This window comes from Leptopilina heterotoma, unplaced genomic scaffold (genome assembly GCF_015476425.1).
Source record: "Leptopilina heterotoma isolate Lh14 unplaced genomic scaffold, ASM1547642v1 Lhet_417, whole genome shotgun sequence".
Lineage (NCBI taxonomy): Eukaryota > Metazoa > Arthropoda > Insecta > Hymenoptera > Figitidae > Leptopilina > Leptopilina heterotoma.
The window spans coordinates 212,306-229,835 of record NW_025111076.1 but is presented as its reverse complement, the minus strand read 5'-3'; the positions used below and the strand labels follow the sequence as shown (position 1 = coordinate 229,835).

The following is a 17,530-nucleotide window of genomic DNA, read 5'->3' as shown; positions in this document are numbered from 1 at the left end:
GACCTTACAGAAGTAATTTGGCCAGTATTTTATTTAGATATTTTTAAATAAAATTGGACAAGTACTTGCACTGCAATGGTGGGTTCCGTACACAAATATTAAAACAATACTTGCAACATTTTTCGGTAATTGGTAGAATTAAAATAAGCAATTAAAAAAATATATTAAAATCATTTGATAAAAAAATAACTAAAAAAATTAAAGTATTGTATATATCTAATATTGTAAACAATAATAAGCAGAGAAACAAAATTTTCAAAATTATAGTTCCACTGCTTATTATTATTGTTTACAATATTAGATATACAATACTTTAATTATTTTTTAGTTATTTTTTTTATCATATGATTTTAATATTTTTTTTAATTGTTTATTTTAATTCTACCAATTACCGATAAATGTTGCAAGTATTGTTTTAATAATTGTGTACGGAACCTGCCATTGCAGTGCGAGTACGGGTACAGTCACACGATCTCATGCAATACTTATGCATGCAGGTTGCCATAGTAGCGTTCAAGAGTGAGAGAGATAGGAAATTATTCTATCTCTCTCACTCTTGAAAGCTACTATTAAAACCTGCATGCATATGTTTTGCATGAGAAGGTCTGAACGCTCCCTACAACTCGCACTTGTCCAATTTTTTTTTATTATTTTTTTTTATTTTTTTTTTTTGGTTAAGAAATTCAAGTCAGAAAATAATCTCTCATTTATTCTCTTAAAAACTTCACTCTTCCTTAAAATATTTAATGCCACGTGTTTAAACTAAAAAAAATTAAAAATTTTTTTTTTTTTTTTAAAGTTTCTTAAATAAATTTTTTGTCGTCAGACTGTAATAATACACTAGGATACACCAGCATGCAAAATTTCAGCTCTCCATGTCGAATAGTTTAGAAGTTAAGGGGGGGGTCACTTTTTATGCATTTTTGTCCAAAAATTTTCTTATTTCCTTGACAACGCTATGACCATCACGTCCAATCACATGCGCTATATTTTTCCTGTAATCTACGAGTGAAAATACATATGTGGACCAAATTTGAGCTCTTTAGGTCAAATAGTTTAGCTGCTAGGTGGGGGCACGATTTGGCTACGGACACAAGAGTCTCACCAATAGGGTTCCGCCGATACACCGTAGGTGTACGGAACCCTAAAAATAATAATTTTCAATGTTTTACAAAAATTTGAATAACTTCTAATGTAATGAACGCTATTTAATGATATTAAGCTTATTTTAAAGGTCATTTTTTACAGAATGAGGATTATTTATAGTCATTAACGTATAATTTTTTTCTTTGAAAATGCAGGTCGTCAAAGTTAGACCAAACAAATTTTAAAAATTTGAAACAATCTTTTGAACAGAAAAATAATTTTTAAAATTCAAACATATTTTTTTATTTAATTTTCTTAAAAAATCTACACCATATCATTGAAAATTATGATTTTTTAAAAATATCTAAATAAAATACTGGCCAAATTACTTCTGTAAGGTCTTATTATTTTCAAAATTTTATCATCTTTTAAACCATATGTCGAAACAAATTTTAGTTTCCATAAATTTTATTTTTAAAAACTTTTTTTATTTCCTTGAAAATGGCTGGACTTACAATTTTCACCGTGGTACGGTATTTTATTTTAAAACTGTCAACATAATACAGATTTTATAATAAAAATTAAAAAAACCATTTTGCATTTTATGTTAATCTATTTCAAATACACATTTTGCATTTTTCATTTTAAATAAGAAACAGAAAATCATTTTCCATTTTAAATAGGTTTTATGAACCTATTTGGCGTTTTGTATTTTAAATAGATATGAAAAACCATTTTACCCAGCTCTGCTCTCTCACCTCTACTGCCTGCCTGCCTGCCTGCCTGCCTGCCTGCCTGCCTGCCTGCCTGCCTGCCTGCCTGCCTGCCTGCCTGCCTGCCTGCTTGCGCAGGCAGGAGCAATGAGAGTAAGGGAGAAAAAACATTTAATTTGAATTTTCTGACTCTCTTACTCTTATGTGTTACCATGACTACCTGCAGGCAGTAGAGCTGTGCGAGCGCGTTCAGTTTCTGAGGCCAAAATAATATGCATTTAGATATCAGTTTGTCCGCAGCAACTTAAAATAAAGTACTTTTATTTTAAATGTATATCTTTGAAGAAAATTGTATTAAGAATTGTTCAAAATAATTTTTTCAACATTTTTAAAACATTAATATTTTCTTAAGTGATAAATAATGACTTATTTCACAAACGCGCAGAAATTTAAGTATCCGCAGAAATAATTACCGCACTTATCCTATGTCTGTTTACTATCGTTTACATCGAAGTGATAATTAAATATACAAGGACAATTTCTATATAGAGACAGCAATTTATTTGTATTGCTTTGCAAAACCCGGCTTCATATTGACGGTCATAGAAACATTAAATAATTAAAGAAAACATTTTCTTAGAATGTTTATTGACTGTAGTTTATTTCTAAAAGGCAATTTTTTTTAAAAATGTTTCAGGATTTTTTCAAATAAATTATCAAAGTGAAAAATTTGGGAAAAGAAGCATAAAATTTTAAATTATTAGAAATAAGAAAACCAAATTTTTTTTTCTAAAAATAGTCTTTTTAGGAATAAACTATAGTTGATAAAGAATAAAGAAAAAAATTATCCATTAAAATTTAATTTTTCTAAATATGTTAATATTATATATTATTGTCTATAAAAAAAATTAATCTTGGTATAAGGTAGTCCAAGTTGGGTGGGGGAAATTTAATATGGCTGACATCAGCTGATTTACCGGAGGACAAACAATGCATTGAATTCAATGGGTCAAATCAGTTTTTTAACCATAACTTTTTAAATATTCATTTTTGAACCATAGTGTAATCGAAAATTATTCTTTATTTATCGAAATCTATTTTTTAAAACAATAAAACCAAAAAATTAAATTTTATTGTTTTAAAAAATAGATTTCGATAAATAAAGAATAATTTTCCATTACACTATGGTTCAAAAATGAATATTTAAAAAGTTATGGTTAAAAAACTGATTTGTCCCATTGAATTCAATGCATTGTTTGTCCTCCGGTAAATCAGCTGATGTCAGCCATATTGCATTTCCCCCGCCCAACTTGGACTACCTTATTTGAAATAAGTTTAAAAATTTTTCTTTAAGAAGTAAGTATAACAATAAATAATAATAGTAATAATAACAATAATAAATAAATAAATAAATATAATAGTAAACAATAAGAGATTACTCTTATTGTTTACTATTATATAGTAAACAATAAGAGTAATTGACATTTAATATTTTTGTTCCTCACGTTCATTCCTACTGTACCACGCAAACGGAGCAACCTGATATGGTCCGCCATGTCCAACTTCTCATATTGAGCTATCGGTTTGATATGTTTCGTAAAACGCGGATTGATATTTACGCCCATAGAAACATCTAATCGTCATAAGAAAGCTTGTTTTATATTCTCTATTAAATATTATTTTTTCCTAAATCGCCCTTTTTTTCATTTTCTGTCTGGATTTTTAAAAATTAATTATCAAAGTCAAAAATTACACCAAAAGAGGGGAAGTTTTCGACTTTGATAATTAATTTTTAAAAATTTAGACAGAAAATGATAAAAGGGCAATTTAAGGAAAAATAATATTTAATAGAGAATATAATTCAAACTTACTTGTGACGATTAGATGTTTCTAGGAGCGTAAATATAAATCCGCGTTTTACAAAACAAAGCAACAGCTCGATGTAGGACATGGCCGACCATAATAGGTTGCACCGTTTTCGTGTTAAAAGTATTTACGCTATGGTAGTGTAGGGACGTAGATGATCAACAAAAATAATAAGTCATTACTTTTATTATTTAATATTATATAAATAATTATATTTATTTGTTTATTATTATCTATTATTATTTAATATTATTTTTATTTTTTAGAAATGTTATAATGGAAAAGTATAAAAAAAAGTAATGTAAATTTTTTATGAAAATATTATTAAACATAATTTTTGTCATAAAATTGGATCTTTTTTATGAAAAAAGTCCTTTTTACGAAACACAGAGGTACTCAGAATTTATTTCCAATTACGAAAACCATTTTTGTCTTGAGAAAACGACGTTGATGTTTGCCAATTTTTTCTAACAATTTTTGAAGTCGATTATTAAATTTTTGTCTTTTTTCAACACATTACTGCTTTTTTTTATTAAAAAGGGCATTCTTTAAAATTTATTTTTCTAAATAATTTCATATCATAATTTTTATGCATGAAAAATAGAAAATACAGAAAAGTTAAGATCAAATTTTGATCAGATATTAAATAAATAAACAAATAATTTTCCATATAGAAAAATTGAATAACAATGTTATTTTTAGAATTTTCAGTTTAAAAACAAAGATTTTTATCAAAAAAATACTTCTTTAGGTAATTATGAAAATCATCGATTTCATTTGGAATTTTTTTATGGATTTAAAATTATATTTTCTACCAAATTACGATTGTGTTTCGAAATCCACCAATTTTTTAGCAAAATGAAAATTTGAAAAGGGTCAAAATATTTTCTGTCCGCTTTTATGTTATGACCGTTGAATTCCTTACAAAAAATTACTTTAAAACTAATTTTGTGGAATATTTATATTATATTTTTCTTATACCTACTTAAAAATATCAATAATAAAAATAACAATGAAAATTTTTAAAAATTATGCACTTCATATTTTTTTATTATTTTTTTTTTGATTACTAAATTTATGTTTAACCACTTCACTGGCAGGGCGTTCCAAATCGCGTTCCACTCGCCGAGGCCAGACTGGCAAAAACACCGAAATGGCATTCCTAATAAAACTTTATTTTTTAAGAGTGTACACTACTTTTAACTTCTACAAAGCAATATTTCTATAGTTTAGACATCAGGTAACAAGATTATCACAATAAAAGTTTCAGTTTTTGAGATTTTCAATGTTTCTTTGAACGTTGAAATACTTAATTTTTACCACTTTTTAACAAATGGCGTTCCACTTTTTTTTAATTTTTACGCAGTAAAACTCATATTTTTTATTTAAAAAAAATGTATTTATATACAATATTATATTATAATAATAATAATAATGTAATAAATAAAAAATAAATATAAATAATTGATAAATAAAATATAATAATTATTAATAATAACAATTACTATTATTGTTATAATTATTATTATAATTATTGCATTATATTATTATATAATTGTATATTAATACATTTTTTTAAATAAAAAATATGAGTTTTACTGCGTAAAAATTGAAAGAAAATGGAACGCCATTTGTTGAAAAGTCGTAAAAATTGAGTATTTCAACGTTCGAAGAAACATTGAAAATCTCAAAAACTGAAATTTTTATTGTGATAATATTGTTCCCTGATGTCTAAACTATAGAAATATTGCTTTGTAGAAGTTAAAAGTAGTGTACACTCTTAAAAAATAAAGTTTTATTAGGAACGCCATTTCGGTGTTTTTGCCAGTCTGGGCCTCGGCGCGTGGAACGCCATTTGGAACGCCCTGCCAGTGAAGTGGTAAATAATATTTTCATAAAAAATTTTCCTTTATTGTTTTAATACTTTTTCATAATAATATCTTTAAAAAGTAAGTATAATAATAAATAATAATAAGATATAATAACAATAATAAATAAATAAACAAATAATAAATATAATAGTAAACAATAAGTGTAATTGATATTTAATATTTTTGTTCCTCACGTTTATTCCTACTGTACTACGCAAACGGTGCAATCTGATATAGTCGGCCATGACTAACCTTCCATATTGAGCTGTCAGTTTGCTATGTTTTGTAAAACGCGGATTGATATTCACGCCTATAGAAACATCTAATCGTCATAAGAAAACTTGTTTTATATTCACTATTAAATATTATTTTTCCTTAAATCGACCTTTTTTTCATTTTTAATCTGGATTTTTTTTAATTAATTAACAATGTCAAAAAATTGCACCAAGAGAGGTGAAAAGAGGGGAAAAGAGTGGAAGTTGAGGAGAAATCGCTCGCTACGCCTGTGCGTACTTTTAAATATTTCCCACCGTGCAGCGTCCTTAAGAATAATAAAATTTTGTTTGCGAATTTTTAAATAATTAAGGAGTAATTAGAGTAAGAAAATCTATGAGATCAATATAAATCAAATTAAACCAAAAACTAAATTAAACATGAACAACAAGCTCAATAATAACAAAAAACAGATAAGTAGATATTATTTTTGACTTCTGTATATGAAAGAGCAACTCGAAAAATGTTTTAATTAATATTTGTTTTCCTTTGGAAAATATGAAAGTGGTTTACACGAAAATTTGTAAAATTCTAACTACTTTTAAAGCCATAATATAAAACAATATACTTTGGAAAAAATCCAAACAGTCTCTATTCGATCAAGCACAAATTTTCGTAAACCTAGGTGAGTTGAAACAGCCTGTTACAACTCGCCTAGGTGCGAAAAATTGTGCATTGGTTCGAATAATTATTTTTTATCTTACATTTTGAGACTGACACAAAAAAACAAAACCATTTCATGAAACTAGGATATCCAACAGTTATTAAGATAAATATTAGAATAACAAAAATCTAATATGTGTCGAATAATAAAGTATCAAAATTTCGGCCAAAAACTTACTTTTAGCAATTTTTTTGCACACATATTAAATACATCTCATAAACTTTTCTCAGCTGGTCAAGTAAATTTGCATCAAATAGTGAATCAAAAATGTAATAAATTGACGCTTTTTAAAATTTTCAAAAGGTCATAGTATTCGAGAAATCGGCTTTGTTACAACTCACCTTAGTCTCCCCTACAATTTAGTTCAGTGAAAAAAAAACTATAGAAACTTACAGTTTTATTTTTTATAGATATTTATTAATTATACATTATATTAATACACTGTAAAAAAAGGGAGTTAAATTTTAACTCCCCAGGGGATTCTATAAAAGTCGCACCAGTTGGGGAGTTAATTCCAGGGGAGTTGGATAAAGAGAGTTAAAACTTTACACACGGAAAAAAAGTACGTGAATCCTTCCTTGACAGTGCTTGACTTTTGGATAGGACACAAAATACAAGGCTGTTGCATATACTTTTTATTAGAAAATATAAAAAAGTCCTAGAATTATTCTATTAATAGTATGGGCCATACTAGTACTAGAATAATTCTAGGACTTTCTTATATTTTCTAATAAAAAGTATATGCAACAGCCTTGTATTTTGTGTCCTATCCAAAAGTCAAGCACTGTCAAGGAAGTATTCACGTACTTTTTTTTCCGTGCACCTAAATGCTAACTCCTCAAGGAATAAATAACTCGCGCGGGTGTTGATGAAGAGAGTTAGTAAAAAAACTTCCTTTTGGAGTTGATTTTTAACTCGAAAAATTTCACTCCCAACTTCTGTGACCGCAAACTCTCTAAATTTTTTACAGTGTATTAAATTTTTACTTTTAAAACATTAAAAATTTTAAACTTTTTTTAATTTACAGACATAATTTAATGTTTCCATATTTATTGTTTTACTTATATTTATATAAGTAAAAAATATAAATAAATATAATTATTATATATATATTATATTATATATATATATTATTATATACTTATATAAATTTATATAAGTAATTTATATCTTATCATTAATTTTTGTTTCTAAATTACTTACTTTTCTCTTTTCTAACAAAATATGTTTACTACAATCTATGTAGCCATTCTATAGAATTTTTTTGACTGGGAATGTAATATAGGGTAATTATAGGATAAGTCCGGGGGAGATGGTCATTGTCTAAACTTTTATTGATAATTAAGGCGTACTTGCGTTTGCGAAGGCAAAAAATAGGCCCCACTTTACTTTTTTTTTCACAGTCATTTTATTTGAAATATTAAAAACTTTTTTTGTACCTTTAAATTCAAAATTAAAACTACAAAAAAAAATTGTTTCGTTTTGCTTCCTCATAAGGAAGCTTTGCATTCGTGACGATTTTCAATTTTTCAAAAGAAGGTTATATGGACTCATTTTCATCTATAACATATGTATATTCAATTCTGAGCAAATGTCCAGATGTATGTGTGAGTGTGTGTATGTGTGTATGTGTGTATGTGTGTGTGTATGTCACAAAAATTGTGTACAAATTATCTCAAACAAATTTTGATGGATTGTCTTGAAATTTTGCAGGTTTATTGCAGTCATTAATACCTAAAATCTGACACAAGGATTTTCAAAAATATCTAAAAAAAAAAATTTTATACAATTTTTTTAAAATTCAAAAAAAAATTTTTTTTGTATTTTTGTAAATAATTTTTTTATCTGTTAATATTTTAATTAATTATTCTCAAAATTACATTCCTGACAAGAAAACGAATCGATTGATGTATACAAAGTATATTTTTTATCAAAATTTATAAAATTAATAGAAATTTTTCTCTTTCACAAAAAATTCAAATTTTGTATTTTTTCATAATTTATTTAATATTAATATTTTTAAATGATTATTCTATCATAAAAAAAGAAGCAATTTGCATATGAAATAGAGGTGTGTATTTAATCGAACCGAACATTAATCGACTCGACAACAGAAAATTCGAATCATTTCGAATTGCAAAAGTTTGCAAACCGCAATATAATTACATTTAATTTATGAATATATCTTGCTGCATCAAAAAGAAATTTCCTTAAGAAGAATGTATGCTTTGATTGTTATGCTTTTGAAAAATCATAATTTGGTTTTCATTTTTCATTTAAAAATTTTTTGATATAACAAAGGTTTTTTACAAGAAAAAATTACTAGAATCTATAAATCATTTATTTATGATAATGTTTGATTAAAATTAGAATAAAGTTTTAAACATAAAAAAACATTGCTATAAAAATAAATTAATATAAATTTTTTATTTTTAAACAAAATTGATAAATGTTTGTATGAATGTGTGTGTATGTTCCCGATTTTATGGGATAAATTTAATTTTATACATATGTTTAGATGGAGTTTGCTAGAATTTTGTAAGTGAATTACGTCACGAATTTATATTTTATATGTTGAGGAAGCTAAATGGTCATGAAATGAACAACTTGTTTCAACTTTTATTTACGATTCATAAAGGGCACCAAAATGGCGATCTCAAATTTGTAAGAGTTTACGGTGCCCCCGATAGAGTCGCTCCTGGCAGTCTAAAATAAAAATAACAAAATTTATTTCTTAGTGTACATTAATACCTAGTGGACTAACGTGATGGAATTAAAAAAAGTAAAAAAAAACAAAAATGGCGTCCTTTTAAAGTCAATTTTTTAAAAATGATGATTTTGATCTTTTAAATTTTTGACTTTAAAAGGACCCCATTTTCGTTTTTTAAATTCTTATCACATGAGAAAGTGTTAGTTTTGGTCGAAAATTGAGGGTGAAGTCCCATGACAGCGTTTTGCGTTGCGTCGTAATGGGAGAGAAAAAGACGCAAATATACGTTTGCTGCATTCTCTCTCATTACAACGCAACGCAAAACACTGCCATGAGACTGCGGCCTGACTTTCGCTAATTTCATGAAATCTCGACGTTTTGGGGTACCATGGAGTCCCATGACAGCGTTTTGCGTTGCGTTTTGTAACTAGGCCATGAGTGTGAGAGAGATGGAGATATATGTTTGCTATATTTGCACTCATGGCCTAGTTACAAAACGCAACGCAAAACGGTGCCATGAGACTTGACCCTGAGTCCGAAAAACATGGTCTAGAAAAACTGTCTGTCTGTATGTCTGTCTTTGTGTCTGTCTGTATGTCGCCACCAGTGACATATTTATAATAGAGGCCAATAAGGCTCTGGCCTAGGGGCGTTAAGTTTTTAAGGGTGGTAAAGGAATTGACTAAAACAAATTTTTTTATAATTTTTCTACATTTGTCACCAAGGCAGAAGTCAAACGTTTAAAACGTAAATCAATGTTTACTATGTGTAATTTCACCTTAATCTCAAGAGCAAACTTCCGAAAAAATATCTTTTTTACATTTTCATTAACTATGAACGAGTCATTAAAAAAAATTTTGCCTCAAGTAGGGCGGATCATTGATGTGACCTAAGGCGGTGTGGGGTTATGTTTTAACGAACATGTGCTTTAAATTCTTTTAAGGAAAATCACAGAATTAATAACCAAATAATAGAATTTATTTAATATTTCAAAAATCAATAAAATAAACAATTTAATTTTATTGAACAATCAATTTCGGATTAATTGAAATTACACTGATAATTTTAGATATAAAATTCTTGATAAATTGAAACTTAGAAATCGTAGTATCACGAACAAGTAAATCTCTCGAAGGAAGATAAGAATCTAAGTCATGCGCGATTGTCGTAGCAACGCACAACTTCGTGAATACAAAAATATATAAAGAGGGGAAAAACATATGTGTGTGCGTGTGAAAATGAAATGAAACATAGGTCCACTTGAAAGACGAAAGGTGTCTCGTAATGTACCGAAAAATCACATTCGATGATAAGACATTCGAATACACCACATTACTCCCTTCCCAATAACTTGATATAAGTTATGAAAATGTCAATCGATCAGGAAACCGAACTTTACGTCCTGATCGAGTCGTAGTAAATTCTTTACAAGAATTCGTAGGCAGTAACGAAAGTTTATTACTAATAATATTCGGATTTTAGAAAATATTATTTTACCAGCAAGATTAGCGGAAAAATCTTGAAGATTTCTAGGAGGATAATTATCGGGTTCCGTGATATTGTTAACACCTCTATAATCTCCGCAAGGTCTCCAACCTCCGTCCTTTTTAGGAACAAGATGAAGAGGCGAAGCAAATTTACTTTTAGAACGCCTAGCAATTCCCATTTTAACCATAGTCTCGAATTCATGTTTTGCGATTTTGAACTTATCTGGTGCCAACCTTCTCGCCTTACAGGAAATAGGAGGTCCTGATTTCGTGACGATATGATGAGTAGTTTTGTGTTTAACCTCCTTGCAAATACCATCAGGTCGAGTTAGACTAGGAAATTCCTGCAAAATTTTATAATATTTATTAATCTGAGTTATTGTTTTAATTTGAGGTATTTTGGTTGATTTAGCGCAAAATCCATTAGTAGTTATATTTGTAAGGTTGTCTTGAAGGCAACTATTTTGTATATCTACCAGTAAACCATAGTGGTTAAGAAAATCAGCACCAATGATAGGTGTATCGACATCAGCGATAATGAAACGCCAAACAAAATCTCGACGAAGATTAAAATTTAAAGTTAAATAAATTGGACCGTACGTATTAATTGATTGACTATTAACTGCAAATAAAACATATTTAGATTTTTCCTTCCAACCGTTTACTAGTCTTCGAGGAAACACGCTTAAATCAGAACCAGTATCAATTAAAAAATTTAATTTTGACGAAATATCAATAACAAAAAGACGGTGGGTTTTAATTAACGGTTCATTAACCACCGCTAATGAACTTTTTAAGGGTTTTCCGATTCAAAAGTACAGCCTGGTTTACAATCTCTGGCTGCTTTACCAAATTTCTTATGATACCAACAATAACTATTATTATCATTATTATTTTTATAACGTTGGTTATTTTGATTTGAAAAATTTCTGTTATTATATGATGAGCGTGAATTAGATCTAGACCGATATTTATGTTTAGAGTTTCTAATTAAATTTGAAACCTGTTTTGAAAGAGCAGCAACTTGCTCAGTAAGTTGACTAACAGTATCCTGAGATTTTGACACTGTCCGAGCAGATTCTTTATTACATAAATTTAAAGTATTACCTGAGGTTGTAGCGTTAATTTGAGAAAATTGCTGTTGTGGTACTAAATCAAATACCGTATCTGCCAGTACTCCGAGTTTTTCCAAGGTCGTGTCGGGCGGTTGCGTTGCCAAAACAGGTTGAAGTTGATCGGGAAGTCGGCTAGTCCAAATGGTACGAATGAATTCATCTGTGACCTTCTTGTGACCCAAACGCTGTAACTCTCTAAGAAGTTGAGATGGTTTTCTATCACCTAATTGTTCTCGTTCAAGCATTTGTTTAATATCAAAATTCTGCGAATTAGATAAACGGCTAATTAAATGTTCTTTAACTAATTTATAAGGTGCTTCAATAGTTTGTACATCACGATCTATAATATCTTGAATTTCTTTTAATTGTTCCCAGTCTAAATTGCTTATTACATGTCTATATTTAGTAACTTCTGTAGTTATACTTGCCAAATAAAACATATTTTCCATTTGTTTAAACCAAAGTGCTGGTGCATGACTCCAAAATTTGAGTGGCCGTATTGAAATAGCTTGTAAATTTGCAATTGAAGCCTCCAAAGTAGCATTTGAAACTCCATCATCTTGATGCATTGTTGTAGACTGTTCCGAATCTACTTTTATTTCATCAGGCATGACTGAGTTGAAATAGAGAGCAAGGAAAAATTCACTAGATAGACACCACAATTTTTAAAAAGAAAAGTTTAAATTTTACACTCCCGCAGTACAGCGTTCATGGGTACTCAGCAATGCGGTTGCGTTTTATACACAAGTTCGAGGGTCACCAATGTGGGGTTATGTTTTAACGAACATGTGCTTTAAATTCTTTTAAGGAAAATCACAGAATTAATAACCAAATAATAGAATTTATTTAATATTTCAAAAATCAATAAAATAAACAATTTAATTTTATTGAACAATCAATTTCGGATTAATTGAAATTACACTGATAATTTTAGATATAAAATTCTTGATAAATTGAAACTTAGAAATCGTAGTATCACGAACAAGTAAATCTCTCGAAGGAAGATAAGAATCTAAGTCATGCGCGATTGTCGTAGCAACGCACAACTTCGTGAATACAAAAATATATAAAGAGGGGAAAAACATATGTGTGTGCGTGTGAAAATGAAATGAAACATAGGTCCACTTGAAAGACGAAAGGTGTCTCGTAATGTACCGAAAAATCACATTCGATGATAAGACATTCGAATACACCACAGCGGTAAGATTTGTAAATTCGGCACTGGTCGCCACGATAACTTTTGAAAAACTTATTGTATCAACTTGCAACTTTGTATGTACAAAGTTAGTTTTAAAATACATATCGAGTTCGTTAGCCAGCCATTTTCGTTAAAAACTACAGTAAATTCAAAATTTTTAAAACAATTTTTTTAAATTTTCAAATTTTTAACTTTATAGTATTTTAGATTAGCAAAATACAAACAACTTTCCTCTATAACATTTTTTCATACCAAGTCAAATTTCATTTTCTTTAAAAAAGTTTTTGGGTCAGTCCAGCTCATCTGTGTTAAAAAAATTTCATTAATTTTTTTACTTTTTTTAAATTCCATCACATAAGTCCACTAGGTATTAATGTATACTAAGAAATAAATTTTGTTTTTCTTATTTTACACTGTCAGCAGCGGCTCTATCGGGAGCACTGCAAACTATTACGAATTTGAGACCGCCATACTTTGGCGCCCTCTACGAATCGTAAATAACAGTTGAATAACAAAACAATTTTTTCTTTTTATAGTTTTAATATTCTATTTTAAGGTACAAAAAAAGTTTTTAATATTTCAAATAAAATGACTGTGAAAAAGAAGCAGTAAAATAGGGCCTATTTTTTGCCTTCGTAAACGCAAGTACGCCATACACATTGAACACTTAATTTTAAAATAACGAAAAATAAAATATTTTCATAAAAACAATCTTGAAATTTACATTTTTTAAAAACTGCATTAGGCCATCTCTCCCCCCCCCCTCAGCACCGAAACTTTCCTAAAAATTTATTAAATATTTACTTGCAATATTCGGAATATTTAATTGCAATGTTTATTGAAAGTTGTGTAAAGATTTAAATGTCCCCAAGTGCGAAATGCCGAGACTGCAAAAATAGATCATTATTGGTCCAGTAATGTCTGCCGAGAATTGGCAATAGTTACTGGGCCATTTCTGGTTTTCAAAATGTCTCATTGCTGGGCCAATGATGGCGCCGATTGTCAGATATTCTAATTTTCCAAGACTGGGCCGACTCTCGGCCCAATAATGGCACGTTATCGACAAAGTTGGTCAATATTTAATGGCAAAATACAATTGTCAGTGATGTGCCGACCATTGGTCCAGTAATTGCTCATTATTGGCACTTTAATGGCAAAAATTTTGTATCTTTCATGGCAAATTGTAATTGACAGTAATGCGACGTAGCTCGGCCCAATAACGACACATTAATGGGTAAAATTCTTTGTCTATGACGTCAAATAATAGGCAATATGTAGCACAAATTTTGTATCTTTGTTGGCAAATTATAGTTGCCAATATTAGGTCGTAGCTTGGTCCAGTAATGACACATTAACGGCTAAAATTTTATATTAATGATGGCAAATTACAATTGTCAATAATGGGAGGTAGCTTGACCCAGCAATGGCACATTAATGGCTAACATTTTGTATCTATGATGGCAAATTATAATTGCCAATATTGGAACGTAGCTCGGACCAATAAAGGCACAGTATCGGCCAGTGTAGTGTAGCTTATAAGAACCTTTTTGCTTCCTCGACTTCACGTCAGAGTAGCAGAGGGGTCAGAGTGTTAGGCTTTGGTGCGTCAGGTTCAGGTGTCGATCCCTGCGAGCGGTAAGAATTTTTTAAATGTTTGAAAGTTTGCATTTAATTTGAGAAAATAAGCCGTATAAATTAATTAGTTAATTAATTAAAAAATTTAATTATTTTTTTCATTTTTACCAATACTATGGAAGTAATGGCAACCAGTCTTGGGCCATTAATGTCTGCCGAGATCTGGCAGCAAACCTCGGCTGACGACCAGCCGCGGTTAACCTCCCAAGAGTCGGTCCAGTACTGTCTGCCAAGATTCGGCACCAACTGTGCCAATACTTGACCATTATTGGGCCGTTTTTAATTTCGCACTTGGGTCCCGATTAAATAAATGTTTATAGCGCGAAACTTTCCTGAACATTTCAATGAAATCAATTTCAATTGAAATTTTCAATGAAATCATAATTAAAATTAGGCAAAAATATCATTTAAATGTTCAGGAAATTTTCACACTAAACATTTATTTAATCGGGACATTTAAATCTTTACACAATTTTCACTAAACTTTTCAGTTAAATATGCCGAATATTGCAAGTAAATATTTAATAAATTTTTAGGAAAATTTCGGTACTGTGGGGTCCAGGAATGTCAGGGAAAGATGGCCACATGTATGCGGGGAAGATGTCCAATACTTCTAACTTTTGGCTTTTAGCTTAAACTTAATTTTTAATCATTCACCCTAACAGGAACGGATATTCAAAAATATCCTACAGACGTCCTAGTCACATTCGGAAATTTAGATATCCCTAGGATGTCCTTAAAATATCTCAGGGTATCCCTGGTTCATCCTACGGATATAATAGTTTCCGGATATCCTTAGGACATCAGACATTTTTAAATTGTTTCTTTTTAATATTTCTTAACCATCTAAAATTAAAATAAAAAATTTAAATAAAAGTCATTAATGGTCATCTCACCCAATCATACATGATAAAAGGGTAAGAATTCCTGAAGTAAGTCCCTATTTTTTTGGGGTCTGTGAATTTTTCTCATTCTTATATGTTTCGATAGCCTACGATGATATAATAAAAACCTGTAAATAGTTTTTCTAAATTCGAATATTTGCAAAAGTTATTAAAGGTCAAAATTATTTGTAGCGTTTTAGTAAATAGCTAATTACTCACGATCGGATGAACCGATTTTAATAAAAATTGATGGAGAGTTTACCTGAGGAATTGTACTTTAGATAAATAATCAAAATTTCAATTAAAAAATATAATTTGTTTAAATAAATTAACTTTTTCACTTTTGGGGTCAAAAAATGGTGTTATCCAACTTTAAAAAAAATTTTTTTTTAATAATCAAATAGAAAATACTTTTAAGATTTTATTTAAACAATAAATAAGTGGGAGTCTCTATTACTTTAGAAAATATAATATTTTTAGTTTCAAATTTTTTTTGAAAAGTGTGATATTTAAAGCGAAACAAATGAATTCGTGTCGATTTCATGCTTTTACGTATATATCTATAATTGTTAATCTGTAAATTTTTTAATTAAAGTTGTCGGGTTTAGTTTATTCATTTGTTTTGTTTTAAATCTCTTTTACTTTTCAAAAAATTTTTAGAACTTCAAATATTATATTTTCTAAAGTAATAGAGAATCCCACTTTTTTACTGTTCAAATAAACTCTTAAAACTATTCTCTATTTGATTATTAAAAAAAATAAAAAAAAGATGGAGAACACAATTTTTTTAACCACAAAAATTAAAAAGTTAATTTATTTAAACAAATTATATTTTTTAATTAAAATTTTGATTATTTATCTAAAGTACAATTTCTCAGGTAAACTCTCCACCAATTTTTATTAAAATCGGTTCATCCGATCGCGAGTAATTAGGGAGCGTTCACAAATGATGTCACGTTTTTGGGGGTAGGAGGGGGTCTCTACTAAACGTGTCACAATGTATTTTTACATGTGAAATTGCGTGACAGGGGGGAGGGGGGTGTCTAAAATCCCGAAAAATTGCGTGACATAATTTATGAACGCTCCCTTAGCTATTTACTAAAACGCTCCAAATATCTTTGACCTTTAAGGGCATGTCCAAGTTGTGAAAAGTAAACAAACAAAAAAGGTAAACAAACCAAGCGCTAAAATCGAAATTTTGTAACAGCCTTTTCTCCCACAAAAATTAACATTTTTACACTTTTTTTAAGAAAATGGTAAACTGGAGTGTCAAAGTTTGCAGTGAAATCATTTTTGGCAATGAGAATTTAAAAGCAATTAGTTTAGCATTTTAGCTATGCTAGGTATAGTTACCTAATTCAACACTTCAGTTCACCATCAAAATATTAAATAAATAAAATAATTTCTTCTTTCATTTTTTATGTATATCGAAACGTGGATTATCTACTACTCAATAAAACATGAAATTAAAAATTGTCTTAAAAAATAACAATATAACAATAAGAAATGTAAAATTCTCAAATTATTTTAGACCCATGCAAAAAAATGAAAAAGGATTACTCTTAAATTTTCAGTATTTTTTAACAATTTGTTGTTTACATTTATTATTAGTCACAAAAGGTTGCAGAATAGGTATAATATATTTATTGTAAATATATTTATTTTATTTTATGATACACTACTGGCGGAAATTGTGCGACCGCTAACACCTCGAGCTATTAAAAAACACACTTGCACAGAAACAGTGTGACGAACTTCGCGAGTCTTTAAATATTTTTAAAAGAGCGTAAGTCAGGGTTCGGCTCGCGATAGCCGACACAATAAATTGAGCAGAGATTCCATAATCCATGAAAAGGCAATTCAACCTGCGACGGAGTTCGATGAGCAGTTGCGAATCGAGTCGAGCCACACAGATGAGTAAAGATTGATCAAACTTATCAAGTTCGCAGATGACACCTGAATATATGATTCGGTTAATTACTGAAGGTTGGGGTACCTTATGGGTATTTGACTCAACAATTTCACCTG

At 29.1% G+C, this 17,530-nt stretch overlaps 2 protein-coding genes across 3 annotated transcripts in view; one reads left to right on the top strand and one right to left on the bottom strand.

The window, feature by feature from the left end:
• The window catches only part of LOC122506404 (ELKS/Rab6-interacting/CAST family member 1-like), a 436,083-nt gene that overhangs the window by 407,549 nt on the left and 11,004 nt on the right, over positions 1-17,530 (top strand). The gene's annotated exons all lie outside the window — the stretch shown is intronic.
• On the bottom strand, positions 10,164-13,099 carry LOC122506405. The gene is made up of 2 exons (XM_043618553.1): positions 11,778-13,099; positions 10,164-11,014 (listed from the first exon to the last, which is right to left on the bottom strand). Exons 1-2 carry the CDS (start codon positions 12,394-12,396, stop codon positions 11,004-11,006), a joined length of 630 nt encoding a protein of 209 aa, XP_043474488.1. The 5' UTR covers positions 12,397-13,099; the 3' UTR covers positions 10,164-11,003.